This window comes from Guyanagaster necrorhizus, assembly GCF_019112545.1.
Source record: "Guyanagaster necrorhizus MCA 3950 unplaced genomic scaffold BT62scaffold_5, whole genome shotgun sequence".
Lineage (NCBI taxonomy): Eukaryota > Fungi > Basidiomycota > Agaricomycetes > Agaricales > Physalacriaceae > Guyanagaster > Guyanagaster necrorhizus.
Genome location: NW_025064884.1, coordinates 1,028,467 through 1,046,616, shown reverse-complemented (window position 1 = coordinate 1,046,616; position 18,150 = coordinate 1,028,467). Strand labels below are relative to the sequence as shown.

General features: G+C 49.4%; 10 protein-coding genes and 1 non-coding gene across 11 annotated transcripts; 5 read left to right on the top strand and 6 right to left on the bottom strand.

Annotated features, from left to right (window-relative positions):
• The first annotated feature begins 607 nt into the window (after positions 1-607).
• On the top strand, positions 608-1,681 carry BT62DRAFT_928618 (uncharacterized protein). The gene is made up of 2 exons (XM_043185547.1): positions 608-915; positions 965-1,681. The coding sequence occupies exons 1-2, from the start codon at positions 661-663 to the stop codon at positions 1,346-1,348; spliced, it is 639 nt and encodes a 212-aa protein (XP_043043365.1). The 5' UTR covers positions 608-660; the 3' UTR covers positions 1,349-1,681.
• A 915-nt stretch (positions 1,682-2,596) lies between these two features.
• On the bottom strand, positions 2,597-3,479 carry BT62DRAFT_978978 (SIS domain-containing protein; the record flags this gene model as incomplete). The annotated part of the gene is made up of 3 exons (XM_043189399.1): positions 2,597-2,893; positions 2,946-3,396; positions 3,457-3,479. The coding sequence occupies 3 exons, from the start codon at positions 3,477-3,479 to the stop codon at positions 2,597-2,599; spliced, it is 771 nt and encodes a 256-aa protein (XP_043043364.1).
• Positions 3,480-3,819: 340 nt separating this feature from the next.
• Positions 3,820-5,739, top strand: BT62DRAFT_1002175 (NAD(P)-binding protein; the record flags this gene model as incomplete). The annotated part of the gene is made up of 12 exons (XM_043176823.1): positions 3,820-3,857; positions 3,988-4,048; positions 4,109-4,300; positions 4,363-4,371; positions 4,408-4,594; positions 4,663-4,716; positions 4,764-4,911; positions 4,954-4,964; positions 5,023-5,278; positions 5,330-5,345; positions 5,395-5,515; positions 5,564-5,739. 12 exons carry the CDS (start codon positions 3,820-3,822, stop codon positions 5,737-5,739), a joined length of 1,269 nt encoding a protein of 422 aa, XP_043043363.1.
• Positions 5,740-6,328: 589 nt separating this feature from the next.
• BT62DRAFT_611366 (uncharacterized protein) lies at positions 6,329-7,262 on the bottom strand. Its single transcript, XM_043181598.1, has 3 exons — positions 6,565-7,262; positions 6,461-6,512; positions 6,329-6,407 (listed from the first exon to the last, which is right to left on the bottom strand). The coding sequence occupies exons 1-2, from the start codon at positions 7,006-7,008 to the stop codon at positions 6,465-6,467; spliced, it is 492 nt and encodes a 163-aa protein (XP_043043362.1). The 5' UTR covers positions 7,009-7,262; the 3' UTR covers positions 6,329-6,407; positions 6,461-6,464.
• A 186-nt stretch (positions 7,263-7,448) lies between these two features.
• Positions 7,449-7,967, bottom strand: BT62DRAFT_928616 (uncharacterized protein). The gene is made up of 2 exons (XM_043185546.1): positions 7,616-7,967; positions 7,449-7,556 (listed from the first exon to the last, which is right to left on the bottom strand). Exons 1-2 carry the CDS (start codon positions 7,776-7,778, stop codon positions 7,537-7,539), a joined length of 183 nt encoding a protein of 60 aa, XP_043043361.1. The 5' UTR covers positions 7,779-7,967; the 3' UTR covers positions 7,449-7,536.
• A 101-nt stretch (positions 7,968-8,068) lies between these two features.
• Positions 8,069-10,010, top strand: BT62DRAFT_928613 (uncharacterized protein). Its single transcript, XM_043185545.1, is given in 12 exon segments — positions 8,069-8,577; positions 8,625-8,703; positions 8,756-8,769; positions 8,822-8,952; positions 9,011-9,098; positions 9,152-9,158; positions 9,169-9,173; positions 9,274-9,346; positions 9,402-9,560; positions 9,612-9,656; positions 9,717-9,800; positions 9,863-10,010. The coding sequence occupies 12 exon segments, from the start codon at positions 8,247-8,249 to the stop codon at positions 9,909-9,911; spliced, it is 1,065 nt and encodes a 354-aa protein (XP_043043360.1). The 5' UTR covers positions 8,069-8,246; the 3' UTR covers positions 9,912-10,010.
• On the bottom strand, positions 9,909-11,375 carry BT62DRAFT_928612 (uncharacterized protein). The gene is made up of 9 exons (XM_043185544.1): positions 11,075-11,375; positions 10,833-11,019; positions 10,750-10,781; positions 10,611-10,695; positions 10,490-10,557; positions 10,420-10,440; positions 10,292-10,367; positions 10,230-10,236; positions 9,909-10,178 (listed from the first exon to the last, which is right to left on the bottom strand). The coding sequence occupies exons 1-9, from the start codon at positions 11,348-11,350 to the stop codon at positions 10,028-10,030; spliced, it is 903 nt and encodes a 300-aa protein (XP_043043359.1). The 5' UTR covers positions 11,351-11,375; the 3' UTR covers positions 9,909-10,027.
• Positions 11,376-11,537: 162 nt separating this feature from the next.
• Positions 11,538-14,156, bottom strand: BT62DRAFT_928611 (anthranilate synthase). Its single transcript, XM_043185543.1, has 2 exons — positions 13,774-14,156; positions 11,538-13,725 (listed from the first exon to the last, which is right to left on the bottom strand). Exons 1-2 carry the CDS (start codon positions 14,094-14,096, stop codon positions 11,727-11,729), a joined length of 2,322 nt encoding a protein of 773 aa, XP_043043358.1. The 5' UTR covers positions 14,097-14,156; the 3' UTR covers positions 11,538-11,726.
• Positions 14,157-14,268: 112 nt separating this feature from the next.
• BT62DRAFT_886436 (mitochondrial carrier) lies at positions 14,269-15,237 on the top strand (the record flags this gene model as incomplete). Its single annotated transcript, XM_043182879.1, has 4 exons — positions 14,269-14,480; positions 14,527-14,813; positions 14,863-15,024; positions 15,065-15,237. Coding segments are annotated over 4 exons (834 nt in total), but the record flags the coding sequence as incomplete, so codon positions are not given.
• Positions 15,238-15,593: 356 nt separating this feature from the next.
• BT62DRAFT_t45 lies at positions 15,594-15,665 on the top strand. The gene has a single exon. It is a non-coding gene; the product is annotated as a tRNA-Glu (tRNA).
• Positions 15,666-16,305: 640 nt separating this feature from the next.
• Positions 16,306-17,494, bottom strand: BT62DRAFT_917437 (uncharacterized protein; the record flags this gene model as incomplete). Its single annotated transcript, XM_043184040.1, has 7 exons — positions 16,306-16,389; positions 16,503-16,673; positions 16,725-16,763; positions 16,827-16,888; positions 16,909-17,098; positions 17,141-17,269; positions 17,459-17,494. 7 exons carry the CDS (start codon positions 17,492-17,494, stop codon positions 16,306-16,308), a joined length of 711 nt encoding a protein of 236 aa, XP_043043356.1.
• Positions 17,495-18,150: the final 656 nt, after the last annotated feature.

Here is an 18,150-nt window from a genome sequence, read left to right as displayed (position 1 = left end):
GTACTATTGCCCAAATATTGGTGATGGGTATATCACCGATGCCATCATGATGGCAAATTATCATCAATCATGCCCCTGCATCTCGGAAATATTCTAGCTGTCGCAGTCGTTGTCACTAGCTCTGGAGGGACATGCGCCTAACATATTTCCTCGCAGAAAAGAGTTTCATGAACTCGAGTGATTTGCTACATCGCGTTCAGTTTCCGCTTCATCCCGATCCTGTACCCGATTCCGGGAGTATTCGCAGTGTCGCATGACGCAACAAATACAGAAAAATCCATTTCCTTCTCCCCATATTAATATACAACTTGTTCTGGGGAAGATTGGAAATAATAGTTGCTCCTCGACCCGGAATATTGTCAGGCCAGTCGAAATGAGTGTAATCTGCGGATATCGATGAGCGCTGTGACGGCCAGAGCAGTCCAGTCAGTGGATTCGTTGTCATCGCACTGTACCTTGCCCGCATTTTCTGTTTCACTTTATTTTCTTCGCGTCAATTAGATCCCAAGTTGGAAAAAACGTGAACCTAGGCCACCGGAGGATGCCGGAGTTTGACGCGTCTGTGGCAGCTCAACGGCCGAGTGGCGGATCAGCAAAGCCATATAAGTACTGGTTCAAATAACTGGCAGTGTACTCTCTTACGACCTTCACGATACCGTCATGCTCGTCGCCTTTCCGTCCTCGAGCCCTGTGCCGTCCTCTTATATACCCACTATACCAGACGAGAATGAGGAACAGACCACCATCGTTGATATTTCCCACCGCCACCGCTTCCCTACCGATGATCCACAGCACAAGGAAAACATCCCTCCTCGTCACCACCGCCGTCTCTCTCGCACTACTTCACTTGTGACCTCTAAAAGGCCACCACCGCCGTTGATGCGCAAGGCGTCGTTTCACCATCCAGATAAATACGTGAGTTTTCAGCCTTATCCTGCCATTTGGTGCCTTACATGTCACTCAGCAACGCCTCCAAAAAGCTGCAGTAGCAGAACCCCAACTCGACTTTAAAACTCTACTGGTCAGCAGTATACGACTCAAGGACCAGCCATTTTCCGATTCCAGCTTCCCTCGACTATGCTCCAAGAAGCTCCCGCCACCGCCTATCTCAACTTCCCTATCTACCCTTCAAACCCCTCCACTTACCACAACAACATCCCAATCTTCCTTAATGTCACCCATGACGCCTCGCACCCCCCCTTCCTCTCCCAAACCCAAGCCTTGGCGCGGTAGCTCAGCCCTACCGAAAAGGCCCCCCCTCCCACAGTGGGACCTGGTCTACCCGGATCTGGCAGTCAAGAAGACAGTGCTAGATGCGGAGATTCCGGAAATATTGGAGGCAGATTGAAGCAGCATTCTGCATTCATGGACATTGTCGAATGCCTGGCTTTTTGCATTCTGATTTCATTGGAAGCCCCTTACGTATGCTGGTTGGTTGGATTCTTTGTTGTAACAGATCGTAACTTATAATGCAGTCGGGTCCGGCGTGACGGCGCCACATCCGACCCGTTTATTTATTTCGTACCAGCATTTAGCTTTTTACAGCCTTTTATTTTATCTCGAGCAAGTCCTTCATCTCTCTTTTTTTTCATTCTCACATCGTTGATTGCGCATTATACAAGTTACTTTACCGACAGGACCACAGGAACGTCATTTACACTCGGCTACTGGAACAAATCACGCCCGATGTGGCGACCGCATCCCCCCATTTCTGTCAATCTGTCGCCAATTAAGTATTCTGTGCTTCCTGCTTATCATCAATCCTCGTTCGTCTTCTGTAATTGCGTTGGTCTTTGCAATCTGGTTTTAACAATTCATTCAACGAGCGGCGCGACAATAAACGGTTAATTCCCGAACTGAGGCTTTATTGAAGGACTCTGGGCTAACACTGTTGCTCCTCTTGTCATACGACTTGAGCGCCGTACTCTGCTCCGTAACGTCTCTAGCTTCTTCGCACGGAAATCTTTCGTGGCAATCAGATATCGCTGAAGACCTTCCGAGCGAGGACCCTTATTGTCGAAGCCCTTCTCGTCATCTTCCTTTCGATGTTATGGGCCCCGACCCTATGCCTCGAGGCTTATCTCCTGAGAGAATCTCGCATTCCTGAGCACCGATTCCGACTAAACAGCGTCTGGCGTCACCCTCTTTCATCAGTATTTGTGAGCCAAGTATCAAAGAAACAAGTCGTATCACCGTCCTGAGTGAATCTCAGTTTGCTTTAATCGATACAGGAAAAATACTGCTCAACGTAAGGATTTTTCTACATCATTCGAGTCGGTGGTATGCGCTCGTCGGACTCTTCTCGAACGTGCGTGGTCCATATCATTTCACATTCGAAGTTGACCTGACTATTGTTAGGTGCCAACGAGTGATTTGCAGCATATGTTTGTTGCGCCGAGAGGCAGGATTCTATTTGGAAACGTCGAGGTCCGTGGAAATTTCAGGGTATGGCCGGCAATCTTTGCAAAGTCACATATATATTCCTCTTATTCCTACAACAACAATCCATATCCCAAGAAAAAAGCTAACATCGACAGCGAATTAAAGCGTACAGAGCAATAAAAACATCAAATGAATACCTTGAGCACGTCATCGCTCAGACCTTAAAAACTCTCGATGCTGTCTCGAATCTCACGTCTTCGAGGACTGCTCTCAAAGCCCCTCCTCTTCGTGTGAGTGCCTCCCTACACAAATCAATGCCCCATCCTGATACAACGACAACCAAAGCAAGCTTTACACTACCATCGCACCGACGTATAACAGCATCGAGCTGATCGTCATCAGTGAATATCGATGCATATGACGGTGGTAACCCCACTTCAGCTGCGACGGTGCGGATAATGCGTCGAGCACGAGAAATCAACTTGTGATTTGACACGGTAAGATCGACCATCTATAACCAATGACGCATGAGCGCTTCACACCCTATGACCAAATAAACATACCAAATTCCCGTATGTTTTTCCCAGCTTTATTTGAACGCCTGTAGATATCATATTGAGGGCCATCTTGGTAGCGGTGCCGGCCTTCATTCTCGTGCTCCCAGTGATGACCTCCGGACCCGTAACAGGATCGACGACCACCGTACAGTTCCTTTCCATCCGTACTGCGCTTGGCCGAACGCAAACAAGCCCTATGGTCAGCAAACCGAGCTCGCGCGCGCGCTGTAGGGCACCTAAAACATACGGTGTACGCCCAGACGATGTCACACCGATCAGCGCGTCATGAGAAGTCGGCAAAAGGGCATCCAAGTCCGCTCGTCCTGCCTCACGCGAGTCTTCGATCGCCTCCCGGGCCGTCCTGAGGGCTCCGTCGCCTCCGGCCATGAGAGCAATGTACTGCATGTTGTTTGCGTTGAACATTGGTGGGAGTTCAGCTGCGTCTATGATGCCCAGACTATTTGTTGTGCATCAAGTCAGGCCGACCCCCTCGGACAAAAAACTTAAAAGTACGCACCGTCCACTCGACCCAGCGCCCATGTACAGAAGCCTACCACCGGCTTCAATCCTCTCCACGATGGCATCAATAGCTTCTGCAATAGCTGGAAGCACCTCCGCGATGGCTGGAGCAACGAGAGCATCCTGGTCATTGATGATTTTGCAGAGCTCAGCCGTACTGACCGTGTCGATGTCTGTCGACGCCGGGTTCCTGATTTCGGTTGTCAGAGAGGCTAAAGGTAGTGTCATCTCGATATTGAGTGGTTTAGTGGGGTGATTTGGGCGATGATTCGTGGATAGGTGCTTAAACATGGTTGATGAATAGCAGTGGGGGTATTTCAAACGACGCGATTAATTATTACCGTTGGCCAGGGCGTGCGATATGGGGTCAGTGGCGCCCCTTGCCTTTCAACGGCCGATGTACGATCAACATGGTTTTCGGTTGTATCGGTTTTTGCAATAACGTTCAACAATGAACAACGTTGCTTCAATTCAGAGTAATAGGCGCGAATCAGTCACTGGGGGGACAAGAAATTTAATTTTGGCATAGTAAGCGCGGGAATCCGGACCGGTCCTCAAACTGCGAGTACGGTTCAGTGGATATCGCAAAAGTAATTTAATTTGCCTACTAGATTTCGACTCATATCTGAATGTAGCATATGGAACAATAGCTCTCGAAACGGAAGGCTATACATATTGGCTTCGGATGGTCCTCGGATGCCTACACCGTGATCTCCTTACTACGCGTCGAGCCAGTCGATATCGACCAAGAAGAGCTACAAGCGTTATCAACGAATGTCAAAACGCGGCTCGACATTGTCATATTTACCCCAGACACCCTCCGTATTGATATCCGAATTAACGTTAGTTTTTCCCAAGTTTCTCCGAGATAATGGTGACCTTAGACCTGGATATGCTCATCAAGGACATACCGGTGAGCCATTGGATTGGACTGACTTGAGATTGGGAGATGTGTGAAGACGACGCGCTCGTTTTCATAGTCTTTGTGCTTCGCGATGTTGGCACTTCGATGAGCTTGGCTACCGGGCCGTTCCGCCGACATCCGACGCCACGGTCTGGACATCCAAGCACCCACAGGTATAGCTTCCGTCCAGCCGCCCAGCCGTCCAACCGTCCAACCGTCCAACCGTCCAGTCGTACGTTTCTATGCTCTTCACCCTCTTCACTTGAAAATTCACAATTACATTGGCTCATTGCCCTCTAGGTGTAGTACTGGAATCGGTAATGCTCCCGCTCGCGAATTCCATGAACAAGGCAAGTTCGAATGAAACACCAAACTACTAGGTCTTGTCGTATTTGCCACAGCCCGCAATGGAGCTGCACTTTCGGATTTGTTGAAAGCAGGGATGAAGACATTTGTGCTTGATGTTACGAATGACGAGGAGATCAACCACGTTCGGGACCAGGTGGCAGATATGGCTGGTGGTAAACTCGCCATGTTGGTCAATCAAGCGTATGTCCTGTCCTGATTGTCTTTTCCTTGTTCCGTACTCAGTTTTATACCTAGTGGCCAAAGCACGTCCCTTCCTTGAACCATTTTCTACCTGACACTTTGAAATACCAGCCTTTCTATCTTCCGCTATTGACCTCGACATGAAGAGGGTTCAAGATCTCTATGATGTCAATGTGTTTGGTGCACTGAGGATGATTAAAGCATTTATACCGCTTCTCATTGTTTCCGGTGGTGCATGCATCCTTCAAGTTGGTAGCGTTGCTGCTGTGACCCCTTATCCCTTTGGTTCCACGTACAGTTCCTCGAAGGCAGCTCTCCACGCATATGGGAATAAGCTTCGTGTTGAACTGTCCCCGTTCAATTGGGTGTACTTCTTTACTATAGTAGCATAAATTTTGACAATTTTTCGCTACAAAAGTATAAAGGTTGTCAATGTAAGCTTCTTATTTCTCATGCCCATTCTGTCCGTTGACATCCTTTCAGCTCTGTACAGGTAGCGTGAAGAGTGATATCGTCGAAAACAAGCTAAGTCTACTCCCTGACCATTCGCGCTACAAGTCCCTCGAACCTATTACCCTGGCGAAGCGAAGAGAGGTCTCTCAAGGTACCCCTTGTTCAAGTTTTTGCGTGTCTCTTATCTCACTATATGCAGGAGGCGCCATCAGTGCTGAAGAATATGCCAAAAATATGGTGTGGGAGGCTCTCAAACCTTCTCTCTGGGCATGGATTTGGAAGGATAGTAAAGCGTGGATTGTATGGGCAGTGGACACCTTCCTGCCTCGGATTGTATTTGTGAGTGATAGAGAACCGTACGTGTTCTCCCATTAAGGAAACAATCTTCTTAGGACAATATAATGAAGAGATGGAGAGTATATTCGCTCTCAACCTCAGATTTAGGCTTCTACTAGTAATATGAGCGTAACGATTCTGATCGAGAAAATTTGAATGTATCTGTAGCGTGAGTGTACAATTTACAATTTGGAAATCGTTCTTTTCATTGCGAAATCGTCAAGACGAGCATTGACATAATGCAGAGACAAAATGGCAGAGGGATTCTGCCGTTGCTCCTCTAGTTGTTCCCTAAAAATCTCAGCAGCGCCACTCCTACGCATAACTCTTATTATAACCCAATGAAGATAGCATAGCATGGCACCTCCAAGCCTTCTCCCATATGGACCGGTGCCAAATGAAAGGCCCACATTAGGCTTGACGGAGAACAAGTTTTTCTCGGTTGGAACGTCAACGTTCGGTGCGATGCGAAAGTGATAACACATCTTTAGACGGTGTTATCGACAATGAATTTGTGAAACTTGCAATTATGGATTGTACTCCTACCTCATTGTTCCTCGTAACGCTGAGAGCTTCGATGCCGAATGCAAGTTTATCGAAAATCACAGAGATGCCAGTTTCAAGGTTGATTATATTCCCTAGAGAGTTAAGTTTCTCTCGGACAACCTCTGCCCCTCGAATAACGCTATCATAGTGAACGAGTCTGCCTGGGTAGAAAATGTCAATCATCAATATATTTGATAGTAACAAAGGAACGTACCTTGTTATTGGAGCCAACGGAGGTGGGGATGATATAACACAGTACAGGCGGACTGAGTAGGTCGGAAGTTCCAAATGTGTTTTCAGACAAAGGACAGTTCCCACCGTTAGTCGGGGCATAAGGGAATTTTCGTTTGGTCTAACCATGAGCTCATCTAATGTCTGGTCGGTGATCGCATCGGGACCGATATTGATGAGCTTCAAGTGCTCTAGAGTAGGCATAGTTCGAAGAACGGAGAGGAGGTCTTCTTCTGTGATGAGACAATGTTCGAATTCAAGAACGGTTAGAGGGCTCTGGGACACATTGATGGCATGTCGGATGGAACTAAAGGTGTCTTCATTTTCTGGCCCCGGCCCCATTGAACACTTGGCCCGCAACCGAGAGAGAGATGGTGGTGTAAGTCCGCTGAATAGTTGGGGTATGTAAGTTTCGTTATATGCCCACGATGTCAATGAAAATTCTTGTAGCTTAGTGCATGCAACCTGTTCAGTTTCGAATTCGATTGAGCAGCCTTCACAGACGAAGTCGCAACTTGTCAAATTCGTCATCAATCTGAGGACGTCCAGGAACCTGGAGGGGTCGGGCCCTGGATTTCCGTCCCGATAGGCATGGGAGCTACTACAGCGAGTGATTTGTGGCCACGGAATTGCAAATAACTTTGCTGGATCTTCGACGTCTATGAACGTGAGGCCGCGAAGTTTCAGCGCATTGCAGACTAGTTGCAGACAACTGTAATCATCGGTGTCAAAGAATGGAAAGAATTTCAAAGGATGGTAATGATAATTGCAGTGAAGGAATGGCAGAGAACATCTCTACGTCCATACCAAGGTGTAATTCACGCAATCTAGTAGAAACTGACAAAAGCATAAATTCGAGTGGAGAGGGGAGTTTCTTGTAGCTTGAAGAATCGTATATAGAGGGAGAGGAAGGATTGCTGAGAACGGGCTAACTGAAGACCGACACGCCGAATGAGACTATATGCCCCATCTGCAAAATCATCATCTGTGATGATGATGTTGACGTACGACCATAGCTAGGGGTTAAGACCTACAGCCCTTCAACGCCATGAAACCAGCTCAATGGTCCAGAGCGAACGGTGAGCAGGCTCAGTATCCCACCAAAAGTCGTCTCGGTCTGATTGCGTGTGCTTTATAGGAAACTCGAGCGTTTCGCGAAATATCTGCAACAGAATTTTGGAGGGAAGTTTTCGAACAACGCTTAGAAGACCCCTCTTCTCTTGTATCTCCACCAAAACCCGTCCGCGCTCTCTATGGAGTTCAGCCATCATCTCGTCGGCCTTTAAGATAAAGTCGACCATGTCTTGACGAAATGCTGTGAGGGCAGACTCACAAGTCTGCAGTTGCGATGCGCTCCTCGAGTTTGGATATCATGCTTCGAATAGCTTCAGCTTCAGCTGGTAATGGCTGGTCATTTGAGCGCATTAGATACGTCAAAACTGTAGCTACGAAAGAAGAATCCTCCAAGACGGTATTTTGAAAGGGGAAATGACGATCCAGACACGAGCATCCTACACAGGGTATTCAATTCGAAGGAGACATTATGGGCATCCAACTACCACTCAAAGAAGCATTCGAATATTAGCTAGGAGTACCTGCGATGTAAAAATCACCAAAACTGAATCAGCGACTGTGGGCGAGAAGAGATCTCTTAGTCAGCCCCTTAACAACGTTCACACCGCTACCCCTGTTTACTGCCAGTCTTTCAGGCCCTAGCAGTGTCAACTGACTCTGATTGTTGGCCACCGTGTCTTACTCAGACAATCACCATGGCTCCCAAAACGCGGGCAACGCGGGCGTCGACATCCCGTTCCTCGAAGAACCGTAAACCTCCCCACGGCTCAGAGGCTTCTGACGTTGAAGCAGAGCCTCAGCGAAAGTCTCCCAGAAAGAGAGCTCGAAAAGTCGATAACTCGGACGAGGAAGAGTTGAACAGCGACGTGCTGGACGACGACTCGGATAATAAACCGAAGAAACGAAAAAAGGACCCAAAGAAGAAGCGAAAGGTTGCAGACGACGAAGATGAATGGTCGGAATTGGAGCTTGAAGAGGGCCAGGAAGTTGTTGGTGTAGTCATCGATGCGCCCAAGACAGGGCAAGGTGTGTCGTTACCCATGCCACCGCTTTCCATCGTTGACTCCCTTCAGTTCGCCCCGGTCAGGTTTCTCAAAATACCCTAGACTTTCTGGCGCAGCTGAAGAAACCAGAATGTAATGACCGTGAATGGTACGTCTGTTCGTGATTCTACTATGTCCATCCTAATTGCTTAACGTACCAGGTTCAAGCTGCACGGTTGGTCGTGTTTTCTCAATCGGAGCAGAAATGGGTCCACTGACATTAGCAGAACGCGTGTACCGTCAAGCAGAAAAGGAGTGGAAGGATTTCGTCGAGGCTTTCACTGACAAGCTCAATGAAGTCGACGGGGAAATACCGCCATTGCCGCCCAGGGATGTGATTCATCGGATATACCGTGATGTGCGCCGCGTCGTTTTACACTCTCTTCGTGTTCGAGGACTGATCGCGTTATTGTTAGATTCGGTTTAGTAATGATAAGACACCATATAAGATGAATTTCTCGGCGAGCTTCTCTAGGAGTGGTAGAAAGGGCACGTTCGCCGCATGTGTGTATACTTTAACTCTCATAGTTCGACCTACTGGCTGATCGTGATCCTAGATCACATGTAGGTTGTCATTCCGTTAGGTTTGACTTTTACATTCTCATTTACTCTTTAGATCAAGTAACTCTCTACTTCAGTCCGCCTAATCTCTCTAGTAACCCGATTGCACTTTTGACAGTTAAGCCTGGCGGTGGAAGCCTTTTAGCTGGTGGACTCTGGTGTCCCGGCAGAAACGAATTAGCAACCATAAGGTCTTCACCCAAATTTTACCCTCCTTGCCTTGGGGTCCATCTTAATTTATTCCAGGACCAATATCAAACGCAGTTCTTCCCGACTAAGAGACATAATCTCTTCTCCTGAATTTGTCAAGTATTTCGGAGAGCCGAAACCAGGAACGAGGGAAAACATCTTTGGGAGAGAAGATGAATTGAAGGTTGCACCGAAGGGGGTAGACAAGGACCATCCGTACGATTTCTATCTTCACAAATTTTCCCATGCCAAGTTTTTTTTTCACAGAGATATTGATTTGCTCAAATGCCGTTCGTTCGCGGTCGTCCACTAGTAAGATCATTGCTTCAAATTTCGAACAGGGCCATTATTGACTTAACTGGTGAAATTCAGTTTCACGGATGAAAAGGTACTCGATCCCAATTTTGCCCAGACACTTGCGGACGTTGCGGTTGTTGTCAGACCACTGGTTCATTGGTACGACAACATATTTCCTTGTAGACTATTGGCGGACATCTCAGTTGCTTACTTTGTTATAGTTTGAATGACTTGATGTCTGTGGATCATGACTCTGACGATGATGCATAATGGTTGACACAGATGCCTTGCCAAACATGTCTTTTGTAACCCTTCTTGTTGTATATTACAGTTAGCTAATTATGCATTTTGATTATTCGGTCGAAGCAGGATCTCTCTCACAAAGATCAGTTATACTCGTAGAAACCCTTCCCGCTCTTTTTGCCATACCATCCCGCGTCCACCATTCGCTCGAGCAACACGCTGGGCCTGTACTTCGAGTCTCGAGTGCCAGCATACAGTGTTTCCTGGATCGCAAGACAAGTATCCAGCCCAATGCTGAGCAAACCACGATAAGAATAATGCAGATCAATAATGAGACTAACGTACAAGTCAGCTATATATCAAGAACGTCAGAGAAATGAGAGCGCTGTGAGTTGGGAAGAACGTACCAAGTTGCAATGGACCCATGGGATGATTCATGCCCAACTTTAACGTTGTGTCGATGTCATCCCGAGTGGCCGTTCCCTGAAAGGACCATCCCTCTAAGTTATGGCAGCGGAAACAAAACAGTGCGTACTTTTTCCAAACACATGATGGCCTAATACCTGATATGAATTACGAGGCATAGAAAAGGTATAGACCCATACCTCGTTAATGAACGGCATCAAGAGAGCATTAGCCACGAATCCGGGTACGTCCTTCGAAGTTGTCACCTCTGCTCACACGAAATGAGACAAAGGGAGATCAGAAGGGACGTCCGAGCCGCACCTTTTCCGCACGCCGTGGCGAATGAGCGCGCCCTGTCTAATGTGTCCGATGTAGTTTGTAAAGCCGAAATGAGTTCGACAAGTTTCTGCCGGACGTCCCTCGTGAGCGGTGTATTTCACGAAGGGATAATAAGGCATACCATGACAGGTACAGGGTTGAAAAAGTGCAGGCCTGTATTATGTGTATTATTAATACAAGGTAAAGAGCGTTAGGATGACGAACCAACGACACGTCCAGCAGTCTTCTTTCCTGCATCACTGGAGGCACTGACACCTTCGGGCATCGTCGATGCCGCAATCTTGGTGATACTTATCGAACTTGTGTTGGAGGCTAGGATAGCTTCTGGTGACAGTTCAGCAGCAAATTGTTGAAATATTTTTTGCTTCAGCGATAGGTTTTCCGAAACAGCCTGAATGTCACGGTGGGACTTGAGCATTGTGAGATTGGAGGTTTTGCATACACACCTCAACGACCATATCCACGTCTCTCATCGCATGGACACCATCAACTCCCGTTATCCTGTCTCTTGCCTCCTTGGCTTCCTCGCTGCTTATTCTCCCTTTCGACACGTCCTTCTCGAGTAGCTTGTCTACGAAGGCGAGGCCTTTTGTTACTTGATCTTGAGATCGGTCGTGCAAGAGCACAGGAACTCTGGCTCGCAATGCAGACACCAATGCAATTCCGGTGCCCATCTGGCCCGCACCTAGGACGCCAAGAGTTCGGATTCCATGGGCAATCATGGCGGTACGGAAGTAAAGTTATTTTCACGTGCAGGCTGTTTTAGCCGGACGCGTTCGATGACATCATTATCATTACGCGAGGGCTGAACGGGCGACGCGAAAGCACGCGAATTTGGATATTTTAGCCATCTGACATATTTCTACCCGAGGTCGACGAATATGCGCACAAACTCCCCAAAAATGGACCCTAAATTCTGCGCTGTCACTTCTCATTCCAACGTATTATTATGTTGCATCTATATTCCCTTACATAAACGAGACTACATTACTCGTTCCTGTAGCTCGATAGCCCAATTTTTTAACTCGGCGGAAGATGGAAAATATACACTTTCTGCGAACGCAACCAAGCAGAATAAATATAAAAAGCCAACCCATTCTATTGATCATGAACACCCTTGGCATGTTGTATGAATGCCCTAACCTTCTCCAGATCCTTTCCCTTGCCGTCTTCCATCTCGACACCCCCACTGACGTCCACAGCCCAGGGTTGCACTTGCTCGACGGCAGCCGCTACATTCTCGGGAGTGAGGCCCCCAGCAAGGATTATCGGTAGGGGTGGAGGTGAAGGTTTTGTTGTAGTACCATTAGTAGCACCTGCAGAAGTCGGTACGGTTTCGGAATTCTCAGCAAATATTTTCCCATCCACGACCCGCCTTGCAAATTCCCAATCAACGACCTTGCCACTGCCACCGCTCACCCCACTGCCATCGTCCCTCAGACTATCCAAGAGTATGAATTGGTGGTACCCGTCACGTGTAATGTCTGCTTCGCTATGGAATGCCTTGATGACCGGTACAGGAATCTGCCTCGCCCACTCGACAGGCTCCGTCCCATGCAGCTGCACCACATCCAGTTGGCACGCGCTCACAGCGTGCAATATCTCAGATAGGGGCTGGTTTTGGAAGACGCCGACTACGAGAGGAAAGGATGAGAGACGGGCTGCGTGCGAGGTGAACCATGGAGTGTTGTCTACTGACAGAAGAGGAGGGGAGGGTGGCTGTGAGAACCTAAGCGCACGGACCGACGCGCAGATTTCTCTTGCTGTGTCGAAACTGACGTGTCTCTTGGATGACTCGACAAACATGAGGCCGAGCAAGTCTGCGCCGGCGTCTGCGATGGCGAGCGCCTCGTCCTTGGTTCGGACACCGCATATTTTTACGAGCGGCGGGGCGGGGGACGTCGGCGGCGGAGGGGGCGGGGGTAACGAGAACAATTGGCGGATGAATGCGGCGGGGTCCTTGGCGCGCATCAGACTCTCCCCAATGAGCACGCCATCCACGCCCTGTGCTGCATACCGACTTACATCAGCCGGACCGGTAATCCCGCTCAGCGCACACAGTACGACGCCCTTTCCCTTGGCCATATCCGACAGCCGCGTCGTTGTATCCATGTCCACCCGAAAGTCGTGCAAATTCCGGTTGTTCACTCCGATGACCTTGGCAGGGAGGCTCAGCGCGAGCTCCATCTCTCTTGCATTGTTCACCTCAACGAGCGGCTCCATGCCCAACTCGAGACTGTACGCGTAAAGATCACGCAGCGCGACCTCGGGGAGGAGCCCCACGATGAGCAGGATAGTGTCAGCACCCCAGATGCGTGACTCTAACACCTGGTAACGGCTGAATATAAAGTCCTTGCGCAGTATGACAGGTCTATTAGAGAGGGTTCCTACGCTCAGCCGCGCATGCAGCATATCCTGTAGACTCCCAAGAAACCACTTTGGCTCAGTGAGGACCGAGACGACGTGAGCACCAGCCAAAGCGTACGTCAGGGCCTGGCTCGCAGGAGATATGGTCGGGGCTATCGGACCCTTGGACGGAGACGCGCGCTTCACTTCGGCAAACAGCGCAGGGCGGGAGGCGAGGCGTGGGAGGAGCGGGACAAGTGGTGGGGCGACGTTGAGCGTGTACAGCGTCTCCAAGTCCGCCATCGTCGACCCCGGCGTGGACTGCGCCTGCACGACGTCGGCCAGCCGCTGGTGGTAGATCTTCTCCAGCACCGACGGGATCTTCTTTCCCCCGCCCTTTGCCTCGAACGGCGGCAGCGTCGAGTCCATCACCCGGCTCTCTGGGTTCTCTTCCCATGTCCCGCCACGGAGAGTGAGAAAGTTGCGCATGAGCGCGTCGCCGCCCTCGCTGAGGATGCTCTCGGGGTGGTACTGCACGGCTTCAAGGGTGTATTGGCGATGCCGGACACCCATGATGACACCGGAGTTGTCGGTGGTGGCGGTGATAGCGAGTTCTGGAGGCAGCGTCGTGTGGGCGGCGCTGAGCGAGTGGTACCGGGTCGATTTGATTCCCTGGGGAATGCCCTTGAAGCAGCCCCGCTCGTCGTGCAGGATTCGAGAAACTTTTCCATGCATGATCTCGCCAGCATAGCTGAAAGCCAAGTTAGTAGCGAGGCAGGTAGAATAGATAATCACACACGCAATGTCCCCGCCAAGGAGATCCACCATGCACTCCAACCCCATGCACACTCCAAATACCGGCACCTTGCCCTTGAAAAACTCAATAGCGGCCCGAGATATCCCAGAGTCAGTCTTCGGATGTCCTGGGCCAGGAGAAATGATCAACGACTTAAGCTTGAGCTCAGGGAACACTTCTGGAGAGATGGCGTCGTTCCGTATAACAGTAACATCTGCACCAAGGAGACACAGTTGCTGATACAGATTCCAGGTGAACGAGTCAAAATTGTCGATGAGAAGAACGTCGAGCTGACCACACAAGGCGGGTGGGAGTGACGACGACATGCCAGCAGAGCAGGGTGTACAGTCTAGTGACCGTCGACGCTCAAACGCTGTAAAGGAGTCAGAAATTTAGCTTAGTCAGCTTCACGCACGCCAATCTTCTTAACCTCGACTCCAATGGTGCGCTTCACCTTGAGCTTGAACCATGACCAGTACCCTCCCGCCCATCGTCTAAGCCCTTTCAGGCGCCGTATGGAGCGCGTTTGCTAACGTCCTCACGTATCCTCTGGATGTTGCTGCGACGCGACTCCAGCTGCACCCTAAACGAACAGGCACCAACTCACTGCACGATGGGATACGCATTCTGCCGCATATTATCCGGAGATATGGCTTGGCTGCAGTGTACGATGGCATAATAACTGATTCGGGCGCGTCTCTAGTCTCCAAGTCCGCTTACTATCTGTCCAGGGCTGGCGGTGCTGACTGCGAACAGTTTCTGTCACTATTACATCCATTCCTTCTTGCGAACCTCGGTTCTTCGCCATCGTTATAATGACACCAAAGCAAAAATATCTCTCCCGATATTGCAAGAACTTTTTCTCGGCTTCATCGCTGGGGTTGCTTCACGTGCGGTGTCGATGTTGTTGAATCTCATCACCTTATGCCTTCAGGCTGAGCGTGACGACAACGACGAAAATCCCGATCAAGATAAAGCCGTGGGTTTGTCGTCGGTCGTCAATCTCGTTTATAGCGAGCGCGGGCTCTTTGGATTTTGGCGGGGTACATGCATTTAACAACTAGGCCCTCTTTTCTCTAACAGACAGCATAGGTTTCCAGACCACTATTATGTTGTCACTCAATCCCTCAATTACACTCGCCGTCTTTCAGATCTACAAGAGAGTCGCCGATAGACTCTCTCCCTCCCGCTTCTCCACAATCAAGCCCAGTCCCGAAGAGTCTTTCATTGGTGGAGCCGTGTCTAGTTCTATTGGTGTCCTTTATTCATAGGGATTAACCTAACCTTTCTCTAGCTATGGCGATCCTCTATCCACTCATCCTCGCCAAAGTCAGATTACAAGTCCAACGCAAGATAAGTTCCACCTCTACCCTGGATTCGGTGCTGTTCGATGCGTACAAGAGCGCAGGCGGTTTGGGGTGCAGATTGCTAAAGGTTTCTTCGGACAGGGTATCTCATTCCTGGTAAAGGAGAGGTATGCAGAGTCCAATTGAGGACAACCTGTAATAAATGGCATGTTCTCCAGAATCGAACAGCTTATCGTAGAATCGTATCTGAGAAGCCGTAGAAAGCATGGCAAATTAGTATAATATTTAGTGTCCACCCTTTTACACTTTTAAGTTGGTTTCTGTAGCGGTTGTCCTGGACATCTATCAGAAATAGTCAATTTAGTTTGTCAGCTAGTATATTCATGGATACAGTCGCTTCCCTCAGAACCCATACCCTTCCGTTCCCATTCGGCGCTATGGGTTAGGAGTAATTAAAGGGAAATCTTGTAGGATGGGCTATCGTATGGTTAGGTGACTGTACCCACAATTAATGTATCCGATATGGTGTAACGGCTAACATTGCCGCCTTTCACGCGGCAGCTCGGGGTTCGATTCCCCGTGTCGGAATTATGTGAAGGGATCAATTTTTTGAACACCTACAGTGATCACTGAGTCGTGACCATTGATGGTAGCCATTCAATGTTGTCAGACAGACCAGTTCTTAATCAGCAACCGTGTAATGTGGACATCCAAAGATTCTTAATTTTTCAAACTCGGTTGTCCGTTTCAGGAATACGTCACGGTGGCGTGACTAACTGACCCCCTACTGTCCTTACTATCGCTTTACCATTTACTGCGGTCTGTCATATTCCTTCGCAGCTCAATTTTACTTCGAACGGTTACCTCGACGTCATTTAAAGCACATTGAAACTGTTTTCTACCTAGTCTAGGACACCGCGCAATACTAGAGGGGCCTTTGCACTCAGTGTGAGAGGCAGGGCTATTATCACGGTATGCTTGGATGATCAAAAAAGTAGTGAGCATCGTTTGGATTATCGGCCCAATGTTGCTCTTATGAACCTTGAAGCCCTAGCTAGGGTGACGCTTTCTGTCCCTGGACTATCCCAAGGTCAGCATTCAGGGTATACCCTATAGAACCACTTGGCTTGGGGTAAGGACATGCGTTCCCCAGTGTCCGGACATGAAGCCCGTCACGCGCAGCACGAACAGCAGTCAGCGGTGGGACGAGTATCAGGATGTGCGGTCATCATTCCATTGGCACGAAGGCGTGCAACGATGGAAACTCCTCAGCGGATTCGCTAGCGCTCATCATCAGCAACAGATTCCCCGTCTATGGTGAAATCGATCAGGCGAGCAAACTCGAAACCAAGCTGTCAGATTCCACCGAGAACGGACAGCGGGGGTTGTACGGCTGCTTCCTCATCTGGGCATGGACGAGCGTACTCTTCCCAGCTCAGTGGGGGCCCATGGACAGACATCGTCTCGGGCGGCTGTCGATGATCCGAACACGGTCGCCAACTCGAAATCGATCAGATATAAACGTGGACGACGCCAAGACGTCTCGTCATGACCAACATTGCGACAGCGGGCCAGGAAGTTGTCGCAGAAAAGATCCTGAAACAAGCATGAATGGATTGGAAACTTGGGCAGGACATGTTTGCTCACACGGTGCGCAACCTTGAGAGAATGGAGATACCCGAGGACCTGGTCATTCAGGAGTCAGGCATACGAACAATCAAGATCGATGCCAGATGACGACAGACCTACAATGTTTGCAGCATGAATTCGAAAGCCTAGCCGAAGGTTTTCCAGTGAGCATTTGTCACTCCCTGAAGATAGGAGAAGGTACCGAAGACGAGGTTTCCGATGACGACTTCCTGCAACGTGGGCAGGCAGTGGTTGTCCTGCAGATAAACGGAAGGAGGCCAGGCGACTCGGCGGAGGAGTGCGGGATTATCCATGCCCCTCATGCTGTCTGATACAAGGATGATCATCATGTCCTGACCATCCCATGTTCGTACGATATGGTGGATGTTGCACTGGAAAAGGTGTTTGTCACGTGAACGTGACGAGGAACGCACCAGGCTATAATGCACACATCGTCTTGTTAGGCTAAACGGGGTATCCTCAAAGAACCCGTCAGGTCTCCGAGGAGAGCTGTTGGGTGGGCAGGAGTACTGATGCCTTCGTTCAACGAAGATGTCTGTTGTCTGTCCACAGTGTCAGGCCCTGGGATGCGAAGTGATATCTCAGACGAACTCAGAACATCGAGGCCTCGCCGGCGCCGTTCCAGTCATCGAGGGACATCCTCTGTCAGCCTTATTTTCAAGGCGAACTTCATCTGAAGGGAAGAGAGCACTGACCGGGAAAAATCCGAATCAGGCTATGGCCCTCCGGACCATCTCTTCTGTCAACGACCTGAAGAGCTCAGGCATGGCGAAGAGAAATCGGTTTGTTGATGTGTGTGTCCCTATTTGCATGGAGTTCATAATCCTAGTGTGTCGGGGACTCGGGATGCTCGATGCACCACGCGTGTCCTCTTTATTTCGCGTATTCGTGAAACTGCATCCTGACAAGAACAATATGTGGCTGGTTCATAACATCGACACGGTCACGGGAACATGATAATTCCCCATTCCACTTCAGCTTCGTAATGTACCTCGAATCCCGAACAAAAAGTTTTCACCTTCTTGGGCACTGTACCTACGATCGTCTCATCATGCCGCCCTTGTGGTGAGTGCAGGGAAGATCCCAGATAGCCTTCCTTGCCCGCCCCGGAACTTATCAGTCTAGTAGTGTCCTTGAATACGTAAGGATTCCTTCCTCACACCTGGCTTGTGCCTTGTTCAGCATCATGATCCTTGACTTGACGCATGTGTACTTCGAAAAACATCTCGTGGCGGCTTCCATATACAAATCAGAACATCATCACGGCGATAAGAGGCGATGATACGGAGAGCGACCTTACGCATATGAAGTCGCGGCTCCATTTCCAGTGTCTTGTCCCATCCGGTTTCCTTCCGACTTCCCGCTTCTCCGTTACCGTCCACGACCCCGGCCCGGAACAGGGAAACGTAGAAGATTCAAATTC

What these genes read in the sequence shown, in the direction of transcription:
- BT62DRAFT_928618 (XM_043185547.1), top strand. Translation starts at nt 661, where the DNA reads ATGCTCGTCGCCTTTCCGTCCTCGAGCCCTGTGCCGTCCTCTTATATA. An exon ending in TTCACCATCCAGATAAATAC is followed by an intron (nt 916 to 964) that starts GTGAGTTTTCAG and finishes CATGTCACTCAG; the next exon opens with CAACGCCTCCAAAAAGCTGC.
- BT62DRAFT_611366 (XM_043181598.1), bottom strand. Translation starts at nt 7,008, where the DNA reads ATGACGAATTTGACAAGTTGCGACTTCGTCTGTGAAGGCTGCTCAATC. An exon ending in CCCTTATGCCCCGACTAACG is followed by an intron (nt 6,513 to 6,564) that starts GTGGGAACTGTC and finishes CGACCTACTCAG; the next exon opens with TCCGCCTGTACTGTGTTATA.
- BT62DRAFT_928616 (XM_043185546.1), bottom strand. Translation starts at nt 7,778, where the DNA reads ATGGTCGACTTTATCTTAAAGGCCGACGAGATGATGGCTGAACTCCAT. An exon ending in TCGCGAAACGCTCGAGTTTC is followed by an intron (nt 7,557 to 7,615) that starts CTATAAAGCACA and finishes GAGCCTGCTCAC; the next exon opens with CGTTCGCTCTGGACCATTGA.
- BT62DRAFT_928613 (XM_043185545.1), top strand. Translation starts at nt 8,247, where the DNA reads ATGGCTCCCAAAACGCGGGCAACGCGGGCGTCGACATCCCGTTCCTCG. An exon ending in AACGAATTAGCAACCATAAG is followed by an intron (nt 9,347 to 9,401) that starts GTCTTCACCCAA and finishes AATTTATTCCAG; the next exon opens with GACCAATATCAAACGCAGTT. An exon ending in TCGTTCGCGGTCGTCCACTA is followed by an intron (nt 9,657 to 9,716) that starts GTAAGATCATTG and finishes GGTGAAATTCAG; the next exon opens with TTTCACGGATGAAAAGGTAC.
- BT62DRAFT_928612 (XM_043185544.1), bottom strand. Translation starts at nt 11,350, where the DNA reads ATGATTGCCCATGGAATCCGAACTCTTGGCGTCCTAGGTGCGGGCCAG. An exon ending in GACTGCTGGACGTGTCGTTG is followed by an intron (nt 10,782 to 10,832) that starts GTTCGTCATCCT and finishes CACATAATACAG; the next exon opens with GCCTGCACTTTTTCAACCCT. An exon ending in TCAACCCTGTACCTGTCATG is followed by an intron (nt 10,696 to 10,749) that starts GTATGCCTTATT and finishes GACGTCCGGCAG; the next exon opens with AAACTTGTCGAACTCATTTC.
- BT62DRAFT_928611 (XM_043185543.1), bottom strand. Translation starts at nt 14,096, where the DNA reads ATGTCGTCGTCACTCCCACCCGCCTTGTGTGGTCAGCTCGACGTTCTT. An exon ending in CTCCTTGGCGGGGACATTGC is followed by an intron (nt 13,726 to 13,773) that starts GTGTGTGATTAT and finishes CTTGGCTTTCAG; the next exon opens with CTATGCTGGCGAGATCATGC.